This window comes from Kwoniella shivajii, chromosome 7, assembly GCF_035658355.1.
Source record: "Kwoniella shivajii chromosome 7, complete sequence".
Taxonomy (NCBI): Eukaryota; Fungi; Basidiomycota; class Tremellomycetes; order Tremellales; family Cryptococcaceae; genus Kwoniella; species Kwoniella shivajii.
In genome coordinates, this window is record NC_085914.1 from 477,240 (window position 1) to 491,268 (window position 14,029).

Consider the following 14,029-nt stretch of genomic DNA (forward strand, 5'->3'; position numbering starts at 1 on the left):
TGGACAGAAATGGATAATGTAATGTATCAAAGTATCGTATTCTAGGCTACAACGATATGGTAGACCATTGTACGTACGTGGTAGTTGTAGATAGCGGATTCAATCATCGATGGAATGGAACAATGGAATAGTCTAATGACATTTGTGCATTCCCATCTATGCCCATATTACACCATGCCAGATAAACGTGATTACCTGATTTCTTGCTCTGCACTCTTCGCTGACACCTTTTGTGACCGCCTTATGACCCCCTTCTCAATTCCTGTTCGATGGCCCACTCAACTCCCTTTTCGACATCATCACAAATGATCGTGGGTGTATGACTCGGTTTTTCACCATGGGTATCGTGGAAAACACCTGTCCTTACTAATATCGATGACCAACCATGTCTGTTGGCTCCGTCGATATCTGATAATGGATTATCGCCCACCATGTACCTATCATCGTATGTATGAGTCAATTATCAACGGTGCAATAGGAAGAAGTTAGCTTACACGTTCAAAGGGCCTTTTGGATCTCTCCCTACCGAAGATAGGTAACGTCTTAACATCAATTCCGAGAAATCATATGTTGCTTTGAATGGTTTCCCAAATTGTTTATATGGTAGATCGAGTCCCGTTGTTTCCTTTGAAGGGTGTCTAATCATCAGATCACTTCATGGCATGTCTCGATCCAGCTTACCTTGTATACACTTTCAAGGGAGAGTCTGAATGCGCCTTGACCCAATCTCGGTATGGGCCAGTCTCTATTTGAACATGTTTAGCACAAGCGTTAATCTACTCTCCTTAAGCCGTCCAAAGGCGTTCTATCAGATGGACACGAGTAGAAGGGTGAGGTGACTCACGATCTCCACTCGACATCCGCATTTGAGAATACCAATTCGACATCACCTTTCACATCTGCCCTATTATGACCTTCTCTCCTTGTACCGAATATCCCTTTATCCGATGATAATAGGTCCAGTATCAAGGTTATGTCCCTCCCCCAATCGTGCGTATCGTGAAGAATCAGAGCAGCTGAGAATGGAATATTGGAAAAGTCTTCTGTCTATTATGCACAGTACGGTGATTAGCCGGAATTGAGACATGAAGTATTTATGGGGATCAAGTGTCACTCTTGAATTAGCATGTGCATGATACTTACCCTTACAAAGCTCCTTTCTGCTTCTGTCAATTCCGTCCTATCCCATATTGAAGGTTTCCAAGCGACGATATCTTGCGGTATGAAAGCGTGTTTCAATCCGTACCTTTACCAATCATTGGTATGGCTATCAGCATGAAAGTGTAGGATGACTTGCTTCTTTTCAAAGTGGTAGACTCACGACTCGGCAACTCTTCTGCAACTTTCACCTTTCCCACCGACAATCAATACTGGATTTTCCCTATACTTGTCTACGTAATCTTTGATAGGTGTATGACTTTGAACCAATTGGTTCTCAGTCAACTGAATCAGGCGATCAGCATAGATCTTTTTCCAAGCGTCTCATAATTGACTAATCCCACCGAAATGAATTTTCAATGAAACCCACCTCGACGCCTAATTCCTCTGACAAAGCTTTCCTCCTCTCTTCATCAGGTACACCACCGCCATTCGTTATCAGTAGGAAAGGTATCGGCCTACGAGATTGAATCAACTACGTGGGGAATTTTTAGTACGCAATGACTAGCTCACTTTGGTAATCTTCCATCTGCCCCTGATAACAATCTCAATACTCTCTTCGCCTGAGGTAAGACATTATGGTGACCTTGCTTGAGCACTCCATCCTGTGCTACGCTTAGCTGATATACTACATCAAGTGAAGTGATGTCACCTACAATGTCAAAAGCAAATGCCAGTTTTTCGGGAAACGGGCTTGTTTTGGCTGATCGTTAAATGACTGTTTAGCAGGGACAGAGGTGGACATCGATTTCAGGAGAAGCGACTCACCATGCAGAGTTCTCTTCTGAGCCACACCAGTGGATACTACCCGCCTCACGCTCCATGCTGATCTCAACGTGACCATGACTGAATCTTGCGTATGAAGTGAGAAGACTGTATGAAAATTAAAGGAGAAAGCGCAATTTCAATCTTAAGCTCTTCGCGTTGTCAAAACACTTTAGCCGATCACCAGGCACATGGATTCAAACGTTATCTACACTACTTCTTCGTTCGTCTCAAAACATGCATGTGAACTACGAGTACTCGATAAATGATACCGGTATGGTTATTAACAAGAGAACTGTTTGATTTGTCAAGATATATAATACAACTTTCTCATTCAATGATTTATGACTGCACGATCCAAAAATTCCTTTATTGTTATCTTTCTCCAAATACTCATTATGCCATACCTCCACTACATCAACTAGCTCGATACCATACTTCTCCAACCTACATTAGGCAGTTGCTCCTTATCCCCTTTTCTAGCTAATACATGAGGCGGGACAAATCCTTTATCCCTCAGCGTTCCTTGATCTTCTTCAGTCTCATCTTCATCATCGTCATCACCTAATGACTCGAATACCGCTCCGGGGTCATTGGAAAACGACTGAACTTGTTCTCTTTCTCTTGAAACGGAAGCTGATCTTGATCCTTTTCTTATCACCTCGCCATTCTTGGTTCTTCCCCTTGGTGTGGGTTGTGGTGAGCCTCTTTCTTTCATTACTTTGAGCAGAGGGGGTACTAGTACACCCGTTCTTTCGGACAGCGACGTCTTCCTTTCGAATTCGGGGACAGCTTTTATCCTTGATTTAGGCAGATGGATTGCCATGGGCATTGACATTGCTAATTTTGATATTCTACTTTCATCTTCCTCGGTACCGTCATCATCAGACGACGGTGATAACTTTCGCAGCGAAGCATAGATTGATCCATTCTCTTCGATGCGCCTCCATGCAGCTCGATGGGACGGTGCGTCGGCAGCAAAGGTGCGGGATAGATTCTCTTCGACGATATTACGTGTGCGGGATATAGGTAGATGGTCAAGTCTTTCAGGGGGCGAAGAGGCTGTCTCTTGTGACGAAGAAGTCTGGTTATCGTCCATCTCCATATCGAATACGGTATCTGCTACAAGTCAGCTCAATTCCGTCTCATCGCACTCACCATCGAGATCAGGTTCATCCTTCTTCTCTATTTCTGGCTCAGGCTCTTCGAATGTGACTTTACTCCTACCCTTTCCTTTCTCCTCTCTCCTTTGCAACTCCCCACCCGCCGAGGGACGTGGCGTTCGACCTTCGCCATCTTCCTCCTCCACATCGCTCATTTTTCCTCCCACATTCAGAGTTCTAAGGGTTGCTCTTTCCTCATCTATCCAGCTGTCTTTATCAGGTACTGTTTCACCACTACCTTTTGACGAGCTTCTCCTCTTCGTCTGACTCGTCCCTGCGGTGCTTGATGATCCCATATGATCAGCAAGATTACTAAACACATAGCTCATAGCGACAGCGCGACTATCGTCTCTTTTGTCGTACGTGCTTGCGACGTGATTGAGTGATTTCTCAATCTCATCCTTGACAGATGCAGGCTGATTACTACTAGGCGAAGGAGCGTAAAAAGTATTTGCCGATAAGGATTGAGCGAGTAAAGAAGTAGCAGGTAGATTAGTAGAGGAGGTTGCTCTTGCTAAAGGATTGTCGTTTTCTTCTTTAGTGGGCAAGGAACGGTCTTTTGATATCGGTCGACTCATATCACCTGATTTATTGATGCTTGCGCTTCTGCTTCTTTCCACTATTTCACCTTTACCAGGTCCATCTTTATATTTCTCCCACAACATCTCGACTTCACCTCTTACGCTTTCTTCCAGTTCCCTCATCTCCTGTGCTTTGGACGATATATACCGTTTCACTTCATCTTCCAACGTCTTGTGCGATTCGCGTAGATAGCCTCCGGCAGCATTGCACAGCTCTCGAAGGTGTGAGTGGTTTGGTATGAATGGGGGTGGAAGAAAGAATGGATCGTGTGGTGGTGGGATGAGATGATTTGTTTCAGGTGATTGTCCAGGTGCGGGGTAAAGTGATAAAGCGGAATTCGAAGGTGGTCTACCAAAATTTGATGTTGTATGTGGACCCTCTAATCGTAATTTTCTGAAAGGTAGTGAACTCTGAATTTCTTTATTACGCTCATCCCCGTGCTACAAAAGCCATCAGCGTGTGATCCGTTCAGTTCGTTCAATCACACTCACGACTATCCCACTTTTGAAATCTATCGTGACCCATTCTTCTGTCGTGGCTGGATCGTCTTTCACTTTCCCCTCAGCTTGATAGCATCTAACATTGCATAACCAGCATTTTCTCCATAGCGATTTACGCGTATCGTCTTGGTTCTCGCTGTCTTCAGACACTTCAACTCCTTCATCGTATGTGATATATCCAGCGAGTCTCTATTATCTCATCAGCAAACATATGACAGGTATAGCATGACGTACCACATATTCCGCATGTTTAGGCAGATAAATCCTCAGACTATCGGAATTGCCGTTACTGACCACCTGCTCGTCGGACTTGGCTATACGACCGTTTACTCGCAAGTTGGAGCATCTGCAGCTGAATGGGAAGGATGAAGTTTCGGATGGTAGAGGAGCAGCTTTCTGCCCTGTATCGTGGGGTGGGTCTGCCATGGTACTTGTACTTGTCCTAATGATCTGATGAGTTGATTTGAGGAAGCGAGTAAGAGGTAAGATGGATCATGTTTAGAGTGGATAAACTTCATTCGGTTGTAGAAGGTTGAATGACCGGGACATGACTCATGGAAGGCACACGGGACAAACCTCCTGTGGGTGCCTAATTATTCAGAGTTTTTTGTTTTGCCACCCAATTGAAAAGTTGACATCTCGCAAGAATGATAAATCAGATTTGCATTTAGACTTCAACTGAAACAACAGACAACTCCATCGAACAACATGCCTCCAACTCCTTGCTCGCTGTGCCATACCGCCAGGGCTCTGGTGAAGAGACCGAAGACTGGTCAACAAGTTTGCAAAGACTGCTTCTTTGAGGTATTCGAGACTGAAGTACATAATACGATTATAGAGGGGAAAGGGATATTTGAGAGAGGTGAAAAAGTTGCTATAGGTGCAAGCGGTGGTAAAGGTCAGTCCGATCCAGTGGTATATTTGCTCCATTCATGTGTTGACGCTCCATTGTAGACTCGACTGTACTGGCTCATGTCTTGTCGGTATTGAACAAAAGACACAATTATGGATTGGACCTGTTCCTACTTTCCATCGATGAAGGTATTACAGGTTACAGAGATGATTCGTTAGAGGTCAGCCTGAGATTGGACGAGTTGTCGATGCCTAGCTGATCCTCTTTTACAGACTGTCAAGCAGAACCAAGTCGAATACGGTTTACCTTTAAAGATCCTATCGTATAATGAGCTGTATGGCTGGACTATGGACAAGATCGTGGAGCAGGTTGGAAGGAGAAACAATTGTCAGCTGCTTTTTGACGCTGGATACACCTTAAGCTGACCTATAACCTATAGGTACATTCTGCGGTGTATTCCGTAGACAAGCTCTTGATCGAGGTGCAGCTCAACTTAACGTAGACCATATCGTCACTGGTCACAATGCAGATGATATCGCTGAGACGGTATTGATGAATAGTGAGTTAGTTCTCATGACATACTCGCGGTCACTTATACACACCGTATCACTAGTAATGCGCGGAGATATTGCTCGACTCGGCAGATGTACAGCTGTGACCACGCAATCTGAAGATACTATCAAACGAAGCAAGCCTTTCAAATACGCTTACGAGAAGGAGATCGTTATGTGAGCTTTCTCCAGTCAGAATTTGTTCATCAGCTGACAATCTATTAGGTATGCCTATTTCAAGAAGCTCACATACTTCTCAACTGAATGTATCTATTCTCCAGATGGTATGTCGCCCTCTTTTCTTTGAAAACCTCACTGCTAATTCGTTTCCAGCTTATCGGGGTCACGCCCGAGTATTCCTTAAAGATCTCGAAGCAATTCGACCTAGTGCAATAGTCGATATCATCCATTCAGGAGAATCCTTCGTGCTCGAGCAAAGTGTGCAGAAGGGAATGAAGGCGATGCGTGAGCTGATTTATTAGTGAGCGTACCTGAAGCTGACGGTCAATGTAGAAACTTGCTTGCGATGTGGATATATCTCTTCGAACGATCTTTGCGTGAGTGCAAACATAACTTATATCGTTTCGATCGCTAACAAACTAGATAACGCAGAAAGCATGCGCTTTGCTGGAAGGTTTAGAAGCAGGTCTAGATCGATCAGCCTTGGTGAGTCCGTCATCACTGTGCGTTGTCACATACTGATATCTTACGAAAATGCAGCGACAAACCCAAGACAGTTCCACTGCTGCTCCGGTAGGACACCGCACCATTCCGATGTTTGAAAGATACAGTAAAGTTGGAATCGCTCAGCCCACCGAAGGCATCGAGAAGGGTGTTCAGGCTGTTGAAATCAGATAATACAATTATAGCGTCAGATACAGAATATACCCAGCACATGCATACCCATTGATCACTATATTACTCCGGTATCTCATCGCTCCGCTTGCATCTTACAAGAAACGGACGACACGCTAATCGTGGTCCATCGTCAAGCTTGGACGGGCATGATGTAAGGGAGTGATGTCCTTTTGCACTTGATCAGTCTTCTACGGTCTCGCATGCAGAGGGGAAGCAACAGCTTGAGCGTCCGCTGCATCAACACATTGCTAGCTCGCGCCATGACATTCATATTACATACTGCTACTCAACCCCCCGCACATTATCCGCATGAAGGTCCCAGACAGATTATCGCGGCTACTGCGTGACGAGAAGATACCCATCAATTATGTATGTACATACGATATGCCTCGTTATGGCTGAGCGCATCTCCAGCTCCGATCGAAGCTTCTGCTCTCCTTTTCAAGAGGTCGATTGGCCGTTCCCAATCGCGAGGTGCCCATACATTTGATTCTTTACCACGTCAATATCAATCCAATCGATCGATTCGTGTTAGCCACACTCACTCATGATAGAGCCCTGATTACCTAGTATATATGTGAAACCAGCTTGAGTGGTAGTTCCATGTGTAGTAGCACTTTCTATGGTCCCTTGTTGCGTGCTACCTGTTTCGGAAGGCGAGTGGCGATTGACGAATCGTTCGATGCAGCGGTCGCTTGGGTTTGGTCATCAGTAGTCATCTTGGTTTGGTCATCAGGCATCGTGAGTATTGCTGTGGATAATAAAGGTGCTATTCAGATATGATGAAGAAGAGGTGGTAATGGAAGAGTGCGAAATGCTGACAGTCGTCGATATTACCCTGTTATACCTACAAGAACTATCGAAAAGCGAAGATTCCTCGAATGAATGGTAAGACCGACTGCATAGGTGCAGGATCCTTTCATGCCTTGAAGCACGTCAGACCTGTCATACAATGGTCATGCTTCGAGCCTTCATGGGGAATCCTTTCGTCTTGCTAGATGAAAGGAGAGTCTTTCAAAACGGACCTTCTTGACGAAACAGGCCGGAGGTTGCTGGTGGCGAAAAAGGCCCGTAAAGTATGAGCAAGACTTGGGAGAAGATCGTATCATCACCTACACCCAACGTCGCGTGAAGAGGGACTTGTCGCAGACTCTGTTATGCCCAATGAAAATACGCTCTTCGGACTGATGACAAAATTAGGTGGCGGACGATTTTGCTTCTTTTGGATGCGATCTTTACATGCATATGAAAGATCCACCCATATCCTACTCCTTGAATACTTGCCATCAACAAGAACTTTCATGACTGGCACTGGTAACCTCAGCTACTCGCTTTTTCCAAAAATTTTTGACTTCTTCGTGGTCTTCAGAAACTACCTCCGGATAATGCAGACGATCAAACTCCTTGGCTTGTTCACGAGCCTCATCGTTGTCTAGGTTGCCAAATTTCCACACTTCCTCGTCGACCTGATCCAACCACAACTGGTGATCATCCGTACCGTCAAACTCCGAAGCTACATCCGACGTTTGCTCATCCTTTTGCCAAGCCTCAACGTAGAATCTGTTGGAAGAAGGGAGAATATGAACGCCTGTGCCAAATGCCTCCATCGTGATTGTTTTTGCTTTCTCTACATCTTGTCTCCTTCGTTCGTAATCACTCTTCTCCTTCTCGCTGTATTGTTTGAAGGGCTTTTGATGCTCCTCAACAACAGACTTGCACTCGGTCTCTGTGGAAAGATATCGCAAACTCATTGACCAATCGACCTGGTTGCCAAGAGCGGTATAACACGTAGCTTTTCGACCCAGCTCTCTTCCGCACCTCTTTTTGGAATATCCGGGAGCTACGCGGATCCATGCACTACGGTAAAGTCGATTTTCTTTAGAGATATCGTTCGACTTCTTGAGCCAGAACGAATTACGAGTGTCTGCGCTGAAGGCAAGTTCCTCCAGACTCGCAAACGAATCGTGATAAATAAGGGATCTTTTGATTTTGTCAGGAAGAGTCTCCAATTTGAATGTGGTCTCGGTGGAAAATATCCCTTGAACGCTTTGACTTTTCTTTTTCTTTCCATTCACATAGTCGCTTGATCGTCCGCGACACAAACCTCGGGAGATTCGGCGAGAAATGCTGTTTCCAAGACGGCCTGCGTTAGATTGACGTCTTTGTTATGTGCTCTGGCTTTGATATAAACATCATCCATCAGTTCTCGAGTGATCAATATATCAAAAGGGTCCCCAAGCTCCTCGTTGAGCTCTATGGGAGACGATTCCCACTTTCTACCTCTTTGGTGAATAGTCAAGCATGTAAAAGTCCTGTTCTTCTCTTCATCAGACTCGCCATCCGAATCGCTATGCACAGCGGCAGTGGACCAGTGGGACCTTGAAGCAAGATAAGTGGTAGTGATATGGGGCGTATACATATTGTACGTAGTGTACGTAGAATAGGTGGAAGATGATGTATGAGAGGAAAAAGAAGGAGGGGGAATCCTCAACGCAAAGCCATTATATCACCGTGCCGCGAGAAGCCCAGGAAGACCTCCTTAGCGATACTGTACCGTCATGGTAAGGAGTAGAGTTGTAAGGATATTGTCAAAGGATGCATTGGACCACGTAGCAATACACTAATTGTGTTGCTATAGTCTTTCACCAACATCCTTTCATGTAGAGTCACAGACACCTTTGACTATCCATTCATTGATCTCATTGAGGCCAACAATGTGTGATTACTTCCCCCTTGAACCCCTGTCTCGATTAATAAATCGTTTCCCATTGTGTCTAGCTCTACTACCTATGAACAGTGATACTGCTTGCAACATTTAGTTTCTTTTGTCCGTTGTATGGTATATAAGCGTTAACGATCCGGGATCATCTTGAACCCAAAACCCCATATCCATTCCATAATGACAACTTACGCTTTTATAATCCTCTTCTTGAGTCTTTTCAATATCCTCTGTGAGCTTATCCCCAACTTACCGCTAATTCCACTGACCCCTTGACTGGCATAGACACTACTGCTAGTCCCACTCTGCAACGTCGAGGGGCTGGACCTCTCTATAGACCAGACGGGATCCCAGTGGTAGATGATGTGCAGCAGCGTGAGTATTTGTTGTCCTGAAATACATGCTAATTTGTCTATATAGACCATCTTGATTGTGCTTATGTCGCATCGGTGATAACATTACTTCGAGCACCGGATTACATCAAATCTCTAATTCACTATCAAGGGAACTTCAATTCTGTTTCCGAGGTCATAGTGACATCTTATGACATACACACCCTCAAGCCTGTTGATCAGGTAGTCACGCTTGATGAAATATATCTTCGAAACGACACCAAGGGGAATATCTGGTAAGTTATCCTTTCCCTTACAAAGTACATCTTGCTTATGTGATATGTCTAGGTGGCCAGGAGCATTATACCGAGCACCTGGAAATGCGAAATTGGTTGTAGATCCAATGGGTGAATTTGGCATGCCCACGATGACCCCAGGAGACGCAATGCAATTGTTAACCGGAAGACGTGCCAAAGGAGATGGACCGGAGGATATTGCGGATTTTTGGGACATCATCAAAGGCGTGCAGGAGAGTCCAATGGTGCTTCAGACCAAAGGCGAGGGCTGTACCATTCTACTTGGACGTCACGCATATGCTATTGCTAATGCGACGGAAGTGGATGGAGTCAGGACGTGAGTGACATTGGTGTTGTATTTCAGGACATATTTCATGGTACTGACCTGCATTGTTTAGCGTGGGGTTGATCAATACCGATGGAAAAGATAGCTTGCTTAGTGTGGACGAAGCATTCTCTGACTTCTACCTCTTGTGGTCGTGGGTCAACAAATATACCTTCCTCTGATAATCGAGGATAAGAGCTCGATGTGGAATGTAAATAGGTTGAGATCATGCATTTTGTGATCAGCAATCAGAATATCCAGGAACACAATTTCTATTGCCCTCGGCTAATCTCCGCTTAATATCGTCATTATCTCTAGATCTGCTGCGCTATCTGTCGTTTGCCACTGTGATCGCGAGGTGAATTTACCTTTGTTCTCTTCTCTTGTTATCTCGCCAGCAAACGAAGCATAAGTTTTACAGAGCGAGTCCGGTATCATGGTACGTGATGAGTCGGAGCCTTACCTCTAGCTGATCCCGAACAGCAGGTTTCTGCAGCTGCGCTGTGGTGTCTTTCTCTAATAGCTGGACAGGCGATAGCTTCCCCTTTCAACGTTCCCCAACGACCTTTTCATGAAGAGTCTCTTAAGCACCTCAATGATGAAGTCATAACGGAAAGTGATCAAGCTATACTGGATCTCCTTGGACAGTATGCTCCCGTATTCAAGCTATCGTAAGTCTACTTACCATCATTGTCGTACCATATAACTCACACCTAATGTAGGAGCCTAGAAGCGTTCTACCCTTCGTCCGTAGATTATATGTTTCCCCATTACAACTATGTACGATATATCTCCTTCTCCTACGCGTTTGTGATCACTGAAGCTTCCATAGACTGAAGGATCTCCAGGCGAGATAACACCTCTAAACCAGTCATACCTCACCCGTACTCAACTCGATAAACTCCCTTCGGCAGGATCAGGATCATTCCTCTCCATATCCGAGCGACATAATCCACAGCCATTGTTAGATGAAGACGCCGAGTACCTTTTTGGTCCCGCTGGTCAAGAAGATGCGATGAAATTCGGCAGTGACGGTAGAGGTAGAGTGGAAGAGGAAGTCTATGGTTTTGCGGTAGATCAAGGTAAAGGGGTTGTAGTGAGTGTATTCTTCGCATAGAATGAAGTCTGAATTAATACTGATATCTGTTCTGTCAGGATTTGTGGTATTGGACGTAAGCTATCTTTCCAGATTGCTTAAAACCCCAGCTTATTCCGATTCATAGCTTCTACCCATTTAACTTTGGTAAACCGGTTGGACTTTTCGGTATCTTGGGGAATCGTAAGTCAGCTATGGGTATGAATGATCACAACTCACTAATAAACTTGCAGATGTCGCGGACTGGGAGGTAAGCTGGCTGTACGCTCACGAGTCTGAATCGTAGCTTATACCGTGTGTAGCATCTCAGAATGAGAACAATAAACGGCACAGCTGTATCGGCTGATTACAGTGAGTCTGATTGTCACCATCTTGGGATAAGCTGACTCGGTGCTCTAAGCCACTCATACTGGAGGTCGATTTAATGCAGGTACTTTTCGATGGGAAGATATTGAGAAAATCGATGATCGACCGGTAGCTTATGTAGCAGCTGGAAGTCATGGTGTATGGCCTGTACCGGGTGATCATATCTATGCGAATGTAAGTGAGCTTCCAACTCGGTCTCGTGCTTCTGAAATAAGCTCATGCACTTCTGCGATAGGTGGGAAAACTGTTCCAGTTGGTCGATTTGACGGATGATGAGGGGCCTATCTGGGATACAAAGAACCACGTCGTACCTACTATGTACTGGTATAGCCCGGAAAGTAGAAGAAGGGTATGGCACAGAGGAGACCAAAGCTGGTTGAACTTTAGAGGTTGGTGGGGTAACAGAGGAGAAACAGATTGTTGGTGGCATAGAGTGGTGGGCTTTTGTCAAGTAAGCCAAAACTTCTGCATATTGTTTGGTCATAGCTGACTTGCCGTAAAAGGTGGTTGATGCACCTGGGGGACCCAATAGGGGTTTCGGTTTCCCACCTGATGTAAGCCAATACCATACAGCTGACTTGGGTGGATCAAGCTAACATACTCATGGGCTATAGTGTACGATTGCCCCTTTGACCGACGAATTCTCCACATACAAATTCCGATTTTCTTCTTCAGCCATCGATTGGGCGAAAACACACAATGTCGCGTTGGTGAAAGTTGAGCAAACCTGTACAAGACCTAAACGAAATCCCGACGATGACGATGACGGTGATGAACCAGATGAACCTGTCAATGTATACCGTGATGAAGTTGAGGGAGAATTGGAAGTTTGGAATGTAAAAGGGTTGACTGAATTCAAAGGTACCGAAACACATACCGTAAGTCATGAGTGACTGGTGAATAGAATCAAACTGATGCTTCACGATAGGTCACGATTGATCCTTGTAAAGGTCGTCAGTCGGCTGTAAGAGCTTACAAACTTTCGCTATGCTTGCTCAACGGGAAATGCTTGACCAGCTCACAAGACAGAAGAGTGTGTACATTCGAACAAGGGAAGAAAGGATATAAGTTTGGTAGCGCAGTAATGTTGGACGATACAGACGATTGGAGATGGAATTATTAGATATTCGCATCTAGTGTATTGGTATTTAGTATAGTATAGAAAGGATAATCACGACTGATTTTACGATCTATTCGCATCGCATCGTTTTTGTAGCATGAGTAGTTTGATAATGCATATAGTAGATGTATCTTGTATATCCTAATTTTCAATGAGATTATATCCGAAATATCGTAATTCTATGATGGTACTGTAGTTTCCTCTTTTATGGAAACACCTTGGTCGGCAGGATTAGGAATTTCACCTAAATCAGATTGGTCGAGTTCATTCTCGTCATCGTCGATTTCTAAATACATATCCCGAAACCAAAAATAGTCAGCGACCTGTCTACGAGCTCAATATCGTGAATTTGCGATTCAAGCTTACCTTCTCCGTAGATCTCTGGATGAGCCCTGAAACAGTCTTGCATATGTTTGAATTTTTCAACGCAGTCTACACCTTTTGGTTCTGCCTCTGAATATATGAAACATGAAAAAGCTTCTTTGAACTGTTCACCACATGGTCCATCTGCCATACCACCTAGGCACTGTACGTGTGCATGGTGTCAGCAAGACTCTTGTCATTCTCACGAGAACAGGAGTACGATCCAAGTCGATATTGGGGAGATGGTATGATGCGATTTTACTCACGGGACAATCCCAATTGATTTCGCCGGTTTCTTCGTTGAAAGCACCTTGAGAAGGCTGGGTCGCTTCTATTGATTTTCCTTCTACGACTTGAGCAGCTTGATCAGCTTCTTCTGGGGTCACGCCTTCTAATCGATGTACATGTTCTTTCGCTGATGATGATGCTGTTTTCGCTGCATCTTCTAATTGATCGACTTTATCATCGTATATCTCTTTTGCTTGATCGACTCTGTTCGATACTTTTTCTTTCACATCATTGGCTTTTGACTCGAATTGTGATTCCGCTTCATGAGTTTGGGTCTTTACTTGCTGTGCAGTTGATTTTAATTTTTCAGCCGTTGATTTACCTGCTTCGAGTGATCGAGCTTCTATGAGTAGATAAAACAATCAGCTCATAAACTTGATTCGACGTGATCGGACTACTATTGAAAAGGGATTTTGTAATGAAAACAGTGCTACTCACCCCCTTCCCTTTTATGTATGGGAGCTTTCAAACTACTTTGGTCCAAAACACTCTCTCTGACTCTATCATCGTTGTACACTTTTCTCCTTTCCGATGTGATTGTCAATCCAGCAACGACCAAAGTAGTAGCTGCTATTACCGCATTTCGGTTGAAAGCTGATGAAGAAGAAGATGACGATGATGATTGAGTGGATAACGTTCTTCGGGATATCGATCGAAGTGATCGCACAGCTGGTCGGGTGAACATCGTTTGTTG

The 14,029-nt window shown here is 44.6% G+C and overlaps 7 protein-coding genes across 7 annotated transcripts; 2 read left to right on the forward strand and 5 right to left on the reverse strand.

Moving 5' to 3' along the window:
- Positions 1 to 241: 241 nt before the first annotated feature.
- IL334_005298 (TIGR01456 family HAD hydrolase) lies at positions 242 to 2,002 on the reverse strand (the record flags this gene model as incomplete). The annotated part of the gene is made up of 10 exons (XM_062937011.1): positions 242 to 437; positions 495 to 625; positions 682 to 745; positions 845 to 1,047; positions 1,144 to 1,246; positions 1,322 to 1,443; positions 1,529 to 1,616; positions 1,672 to 1,763; positions 1,815 to 1,861; positions 1,927 to 2,002. The coding sequence occupies 10 exons, from the start codon at positions 2,000 to 2,002 to the stop codon at positions 242 to 244; spliced, it is 1,122 nt and encodes a 373-aa protein (XP_062793062.1).
- A 342-nt stretch (positions 2,003 to 2,344) lies between these two features.
- Positions 2,345 to 3,028, reverse strand: IL334_005299 (uncharacterized protein; the record flags this gene model as incomplete). The annotated part of the gene is made up of 1 exon (XM_062937012.1): positions 2,345 to 3,028. The coding sequence occupies one exon, from the start codon at positions 3,026 to 3,028 to the stop codon at positions 2,345 to 2,347; it is 684 nt and encodes a 227-aa protein (XP_062793063.1).
- A 24-nt stretch (positions 3,029 to 3,052) lies between these two features.
- Positions 3,053 to 4,594, reverse strand: IL334_005300 (uncharacterized protein; the record flags this gene model as incomplete). Its single annotated transcript, XM_062937013.1, has 3 exons — positions 3,053 to 4,108; positions 4,160 to 4,357; positions 4,403 to 4,594. The coding sequence occupies 3 exons, from the start codon at positions 4,592 to 4,594 to the stop codon at positions 3,053 to 3,055; spliced, it is 1,446 nt and encodes a 481-aa protein (XP_062793064.1).
- A 282-nt stretch (positions 4,595 to 4,876) lies between these two features.
- IL334_005301 (cytoplasmic tRNA 2-thiolation protein 1) lies at positions 4,877 to 6,430 on the forward strand (the record flags this gene model as incomplete). Its single annotated transcript, XM_062937014.1, has 10 exons — positions 4,877 to 5,066; positions 5,123 to 5,241; positions 5,294 to 5,408; positions 5,461 to 5,580; positions 5,635 to 5,749; positions 5,798 to 5,856; positions 5,906 to 6,037; positions 6,086 to 6,129; positions 6,185 to 6,238; positions 6,293 to 6,430. The coding sequence occupies 10 exons, from the start codon at positions 4,877 to 4,879 to the stop codon at positions 6,428 to 6,430; spliced, it is 1,086 nt and encodes a 361-aa protein (XP_062793065.1).
- Positions 6,431 to 7,716: 1,286 nt separating this feature from the next.
- IL334_005302 (uncharacterized protein) lies at positions 7,717 to 8,037 on the reverse strand (the record flags this gene model as incomplete). The annotated part of the gene is made up of 1 exon (XM_062937015.1): positions 7,717 to 8,037. The coding sequence occupies one exon, from the start codon at positions 8,035 to 8,037 to the stop codon at positions 7,717 to 7,719; it is 321 nt and encodes a 106-aa protein (XP_062793066.1).
- A 1,292-nt stretch (positions 8,038 to 9,329) lies between these two features.
- IL334_005303 (uncharacterized protein) lies at positions 9,330 to 12,687 on the forward strand (the record flags this gene model as incomplete). Its single annotated transcript, XM_062937016.1, has 18 exons — positions 9,330 to 9,381; positions 9,435 to 9,524; positions 9,570 to 9,777; positions 9,830 to 10,114; positions 10,176 to 10,256; positions 10,421 to 10,460; positions 10,589 to 10,773; positions 10,825 to 10,882; positions 10,935 to 11,198; positions 11,258 to 11,274; positions 11,326 to 11,381; positions 11,432 to 11,448; positions 11,501 to 11,549; positions 11,599 to 11,702; positions 11,800 to 12,015; positions 12,068 to 12,118; positions 12,179 to 12,442; positions 12,493 to 12,687. The coding sequence occupies 18 exons, from the start codon at positions 9,330 to 9,332 to the stop codon at positions 12,685 to 12,687; spliced, it is 2,232 nt and encodes a 743-aa protein (XP_062793067.1).
- A 176-nt stretch (positions 12,688 to 12,863) lies between these two features.
- On the reverse strand, positions 12,864 to 14,020 carry IL334_005304 (uncharacterized protein; the record flags this gene model as incomplete). The annotated part of the gene is made up of 4 exons (XM_062937017.1): positions 12,864 to 12,970; positions 13,051 to 13,210; positions 13,314 to 13,678; positions 13,774 to 14,020. The coding sequence occupies 4 exons, from the start codon at positions 14,018 to 14,020 to the stop codon at positions 12,864 to 12,866; spliced, it is 879 nt and encodes a 292-aa protein (XP_062793068.1).
- Between the last annotated feature and the right edge of the window lie 9 nt (positions 14,021 to 14,029).